The sequence below is a fragment of the Pogona vitticeps genome, chromosome 2, assembly GCF_051106095.1.
Source record: "Pogona vitticeps strain Pit_001003342236 chromosome 2, PviZW2.1, whole genome shotgun sequence".
Taxonomy (NCBI): Eukaryota; Metazoa; Chordata; class Lepidosauria; order Squamata; family Agamidae; genus Pogona; species Pogona vitticeps.
In genome coordinates, this window is record NC_135784.1 from 186,379,443 (window position 1) to 186,385,822 (window position 6,380).

The window sequence follows — 6,380 nt, forward strand, 5'->3', positions numbered from 1 at the left end:
GCTTTAATCCAAACAAAGTCATTTTTGCAGGCTGCTCTTGAGACTCTGAGATTTCTCTGGGGGATTCTGGTTTTTGTTTTGTTTTGTTAATTTCTGTGTGTTTCAAACAAGTAAGAATTGCCCCTATTGCCCTCACTGTTCAGGGACACCTTATCACTTAACTTTGGATCAAAGTAATAACTTTCATATTTGTAGGTGTGGATTTTTTTTTAATGATGAGAGTCTGAACGTTGTTGTTTTCCTTTGTGCATAAAGTCAGTTCTGCAGAGTTGTGTTTCCCTGACTGTAAAGTTCATTCAAAGTTCTGTGCCTGTAAACAAATTATGTAGATGTGGCTTTATCCGCTCTGACAAATGGAGAGATAAACAACTTCCTTTCCTATATTGCTCTTCTTATATTAGCTGCAGAGAACAGGTTTGCCAAGTTCCTCTTGACTTGTCTCAAATGCTGCTTTTGGTGCCTGGAGAAGTTCATCAAGTTCTTGAACAGGAATGCATACATTATGGTAAGGAAATCAACCTTTTCTCGTTCACCTGTAGAACTGAAACAGATTTTTAGATACACCCTCCCCCGGTGATTATTTCCAAGCCATTTGGCTACATCAGCCAGCCTGTGAGGCAAATTTGGCCCATCCATTTGATGAACAGAGCTTTGGGATGAGGCCACAATCCCTCCTTTAACTTTCACCCCCTTAAGGAAGGGGAAGGAGAATTGTCCACCTGGACAATTGTCTTTTTGGCTCCAAGTTAGGCATTGATATAAGATGGCCATGCACAAGCCACACAGGATTATTTTATGGCCCCTAAGCCCCACCTCCCTGGGGAATTGTACCTGCAGGAGATGCTGTTCTTCCCCAAAACAAGGCATGCCCATCACATTGCTTTGTAAAAAAAAAAACCTGTTGTTTCCCTACCTCCCCTGCAATGGAGTTGACCTTCCCATGTGGCCTGCGGTGTCCAGGGCAAGAAGAACTGGCCCCATGCCGGACATCTGAAGCATATGCACCCTTGCTTTACATGGAAGTGGACTGGGACATGTGATCAGAAGCTACTAGTATTACCCTCAAGACCTGACATAATGGCTGTGTTCCTCTTCTGTGATTCAACCCCCAGATTGCCATCTACGGCACCAACTTCTGCACTTCTGCGAGGAATGCCTTTTTACTGCTCATGCGAAACATCATCAGGTGAGAAGCTGGGCAATTATTTGTCATTAGGTTGCTGTTATTCTAGTTTGGAGGCTTTAATATGGGGACACACCGCGTTATTAGGCCGGGGAACAGCTGGATCTTCCCTGGCATTGCGCCCTGAGAGTGAGTTACCTCTGGCTATAATGTTCAGCAACCACCAGTACCCAAGTGTCTCGATGAGAGTCTTGCCCAAAACCCTAGATTGAAGTATCCCTTTGATGCCAAAGGAACAGCTTCCAACCCGTCAGATACCAAGTTTAAAATGCCAGGAAGCCCCTCGGTCAAGAGGGCATGGCCATATCCTCTCTCTGCCTTAGTACTGGAAAAGGCCCAAGCAGCACCCTCTGAAAAAGGATGCAGGAATGTGGCCTGTGGAGTGCCAATTGTGCCATCGTAGCATAAGGAAAACAGGAGGCATCTTGGTTTTGATTGGCCCTCTTTCTTTGTACCGAGAAGGTTCAGCACAGGCATGAATCTGTGTCATGCAAATCTGGTGGTTTCAAGTGAAGCAAATCCATTTGGGCCCCCTGTTTTAAATGAGACATGTTTCGAAGAAGTGTGATTCCTTGAGGGAAGTAGCTAGGGCGAAGCCCAGCATTACAGGTGGGCATGGGGACGAATGTGCAGAGGATGCCAGCGGGGGCAAAAGCCTGTTAGTTCTGCCCAGCAAGTAAGAAGGGCTGGTGCCGCTCAAATGTCCAAGGGCTCGGCCTTTTTGAGGGCATGGCTGGAACATTTTCTGACATACTCCTCCAGCTGTGAGGATATGGGGAAATTACTGTTTCTCTCTCTTTTCAGAGTGGCTGTTCTGGATAAAGTCACCGATTTCCTGCTTTTCCTTGGCAAACTCCTTATTGTAGGAAGTGTTGGTAAGATCTTCATGTTGTTATTACCCTGTTCTCACGTCTGCTTTATTTATAGGTCCTTGTGCTGGCCTCTGTGTTTGGATTTCATCCAATTTAAATTGTTGATCATTTTTTTGGCCGCTTCATCAGTTGAAAGCACCCTCACAGAACACCTAGTAGACACACTTGCATTTGATACCATTGTACCTCTTTCAAAGGATGGATTTGAAGCAGATGTGAAGGGACTAAAGGCAGCCTTTCCCATCCTGGCTATAACACTGCTGCTAGGGCAGCAGGAATTGTAATCCAACTAACTGGGAAGGTACTAAATTTGAGAAGGTTGATCTATACCTTCCATTTTTGTTCATCTTTGACTTTCTTTTCTCACCACACATTCCAGTAATAACATGGGGGTGTGTGACTCAACAGTGTTGGAAATGAGAAGGGGAAGGGAAGTCGGGATCAGATTGAAGGAATGGGTTGGGCCAAGACAGAACTGCTTTGGAGGAGGAGGAATGTAGTGGTTTCAGAAATTTTAACTGGAAGTCAACCAGAAAAGTTTGAAATGACAAATTTTACCTTTCTTCTTTAGGTATACTTGCCTTCTTCTTTTTCACCCAGAGAATAAAAGTGATTCAAGATACAGCACCACCTCTCAACTATTACTGGGTCCCCATTCTGGTTAGTAACTCCTAGTAGCTAAATGTTAAATGTGACTTGTTTATTCTTTCCTTAAGAGTTGCATCCTGCTTTTCCTTGAAGGAGCTTGAGGTGGTGTGCACTGTATTCTCTATTAACCATGTTATTTCGACATCCCTTTCTGAGATAGCCTAAGCTGAGAGTTACAGGGGGGGAAAAAGAAAGATGTCCAAGGTCAACTACTGGGTTGTATGAATTCACTGTTCTATTCTTGCTAACTCAGAGAGGGTGCTATTTGACTACCAGTCCCTGTTCACAATTGCAAGCTAACAAGGCTACAGCACTGAGATAATACATTGTTTTTTGTTGTTTTTTGTTTTGTTTATTGTAGACTGTGATTGTTGGCTCCTATCTCATTGCACATGGATTCTTCAGTGTGTATGCCATGTGTGTTGACACACTCTTTCTCTGCTTTTGTAAGTATCCAGCTGAGGTGACGGTCTTATGAAGTGAGCTTATTTGTCCAACCCATGTGACTAGACTGCAAAGAGTATCTATATGTCAACTCTAGTCAGCTATTTTGTTCCCCGGTGCCTCCTATATCTTCTCTGTTTATTTAAAGGTATGGCCAGTAGGGGCCTCAGAGGACAAGATTCAGACTGGAGAAGGGTGGTCCTGAGTTGGCCCTGCTTTTGCCAAAAAACAGAGCACTAGTTCTGCTTTGTTCCATAGTGGTAGACATGTGAATGTGTTTCAGAACAAGGTCCATACAGTGCATCTCTAAAGACTTACAGTTTTATTGTGGCCATGCCATGATGGGTACCCTGTGTCATTCTTCTCGCACTGGTGAACTTTTCCTAGTAATTTGTTTCCTGGAACACCTGGGCAGATGCAAAAGGGGACAGGGAGCCTACAGTGTCAATAGCTATATATGGAGCAGGGCATTCTGACCAGAGTTGCTTATATTGTAAAATGACTCTCAACCCACTTATTGTGTCATTTCTGCCCCTGTTCTGCTTTCCTAGTGCTCATATGTTGTTCAGTAGTTATACAAGTTTTCATTCCAAAATTCATCAACTGAAGATAAGTGAAATTTTAATCAGTGCATCTGAGAGCCAGGGATACATCTATTTATTTTTTGGCTACTCTCTATTTTGTTATCTTGATACAACAGGAATCACTAAAGATGCATTAATAAAAAGTAGTAATTTACAATGTGCAGACCAACCCTGGTATACTTGCATATTCAGAACGGTTTGAATTCACTGTTGCTTAATCAACCAGTTAATCAAAAACAATTTGCAAGTTATACAAACCTTAACAGAGGTGTTGTTCTGAGGTGTTAAAGGAGGAATGGGCATATTCTAATGCTAACATTCTGCTCCCATGACTCTTATAGCATCTCCTTAAAATAAAATCAACCCAGTGTTGTAAGTCTATTGTGCAAGGGGATGCTGGATGAAGTAGCAAATAGCAAAAGCAAAGTGTGCTGCTTATATACTGCCCCATAGCGCTTAAAGTTCTCTCTGGGCGGTTTACAATTTAATTATTCAGGTTACACATTGCCCTGCCTCTGTGAGCTGGGCACTCAATTTACCAACCTTGGAAGGATAGAAGGCTGAGTCAACCCTGAGCCAGCTACCTGAGCCCAAGATCAAACTCATGTCACGAGCAGAGGTTTTCACTGCAATACTGCATTTTAACCACTGTGCCACAAGTCTTCTTAAACAATGTATAAGAGGTGGTCCTTGGAGGGCCAAGGGGGTTCATGCATCCATTCAGTCTGGACATTCATACCTTCTCTCACATCTCCCCAAGTTAGTTTGTTTATTTATTTATTTATTTATTTATTTATTTATTTATTTATTTATTTATTTATTTATTTATTTATTTATTTATTTATTTATTTATTTATTTATTTATTTATTTATTTATTTATTGGACTTATATACCGCCCCATAGCGCTACAAGCACTCTCCGGGAGGTTTACAATTTAATTATGCATGCTGCACATTGCCCCCCCCCCAGCAAGCTGGGTACTCATTTTACTGACCTCGGAAGGATGGAAGGCTGAGTCAACCTTGAGCCGGCTACCTGGGATTTGAACCCCAGGTCGTGAGCACAGTTTTAGCTGCAGTACAGCATTTTAACCACTGCGCCACGAGGTTGTTCCTACAGTGGGGTCTTGACTTGAGAACTTAATCTGTACTGGAAGGCAGTTCTCAAGTCAAAAAGTTCTCAGGTCAAATCTGCATTTCCCATAGGAATGCATTGAAAACCATTTGATCCGTATCGGCTCTTTTCCGTCCATAGAAACTAATGGGAAGCTGCTATTCTGCCTTCGACCACTAGAGGGGGATATTTTGTTTCTTTTTTTCTTAGGTCAAGAAAGGTTCAGGGAAGGCAGAGAAAATACAGTCCAGGCAGTCTGAAGACTGTCTCCCAATCCACTCTCTAAACACTGGGAGGAGTGAGGAAGCAGACAGGCACCTTTTTCACTGGCCAACAGTTAACTGAAAGTTCAAATTTTGCACTTTCCCTGCCTCCCACGTGGTTTTTTTTCAGTTCGTAACTCAAATCTAAGTATGTAAGTCAAGTCAATATTTTCCTATGAGAGCGGTTCTTAAGTCAAAATGTTCTTAACTCGAGCCGTTCTTAAGTCAAGACCCCACTGTATAAATGTTGGGGGTACTGGAGGAATCCCCTCGTATCCTCTGTTGTTCTTGATACATGCTGTCAAGTTGGAAACGACTTGGAGTGACCGTAACAGGGCTTTCAAGGCAAGTGAGGTATTTTAAGGCGTGGTTTAACAGTTTCACTCCCCCAGTCAGTTTCCATGGCTAAGCAGGGATTTGAACCCTGTTCTCCAGAGTCCTAGTCGATCACCACACGGGGAACCACACTTGTATCCTCTATCGACCAAATATTTTGAAAATGAGTGGGGGGTCAGTGGAGGGGAGAGAAGTGCTAGGAGAACTCTCAAAACATGACCAAAGTGGCCTTCGTGCCATCTGTAGGGCCAAGGGAATCTTTTGGCAAAAGATTATTTTTAAAATGAATTACATTTTTGGAGGAGGTATGAAGATGTTATGGACCACATCGGCACCCTGAGGCCACCCTCCCTGTAAAGGATGTGTTTGAAGCAGCTGTCAAAAGATTAAGCGATATCTTTCTTAGCACGGGGTCCTTTTCCCTTCACCTTGTTGAAGACGAGGTAAAGGTCCTCCTCTCTTCTGCTTTGCTTTCTCGGTGACAGGGAGCTTCCATGTGGGTGAGATATCTTAATATCATGTAATTAAATCAGTGTTTCTCAGATGGCTGGATGTAGCCTCCCGAGGGGGCACGCGCAAGAGATGTCTGGGATAAATGTAAAAGTATTATCAGCTTGGCCGTCAGTGGCTATGTAACTGCAGTTTTCCTTAGCTAAGAGGTGACGTACATTTAGCTTTCTTACAGCATGAGAGTAAGAATTAATTCTTCAAATGATTTTGTAGCCATTAACTTTTTGTTCTTCATGTCTATCATTCATTCATCTAGAAACTCTTTTGCCTCTGCTGTAGTGGCAAGAATACTCTATAATAGCATAAAGGACGTAACTGTCTGATCTGTCTTGTTCTTTTCTGGGTGGAGGAATCTAATTGCAAACTAACTTCAAATTTCCCTCTTTTCTCTTCCCTTTTGCTTTGTACCCCTTTGCCCTTGTCTTT

The 6,380-nt window shown here is 42.8% G+C and overlaps 1 protein-coding gene across 4 annotated transcripts in view; it reads left to right on the forward strand.

Moving 5' to 3' along the window:
- SLC44A2 (solute carrier family 44 member 2 (CTL2 blood group)) overlaps positions 1 to 6,380 on the forward strand; it is a 54,700-nt gene that overhangs the window by 42,778 nt on the left and 5,542 nt on the right. For all 4 annotated transcript variants that reach the window (XM_020791574.3, XM_020791575.3, XM_072991644.2 and 1 more), the window contains exons 17-21: positions 402 to 505; positions 1,113 to 1,186; positions 1,988 to 2,058; positions 2,627 to 2,715; positions 3,065 to 3,149. In XM_020791574.3, the coding sequence (XP_020647233.3) occupies positions 402 to 505; positions 1,113 to 1,186; positions 1,988 to 2,058; positions 2,627 to 2,715; positions 3,065 to 3,149 (423 nt within the window). The remainder of the gene's footprint in view (positions 1 to 401; positions 506 to 1,112; positions 1,187 to 1,987; positions 2,059 to 2,626; positions 2,716 to 3,064; positions 3,150 to 6,380) is intronic.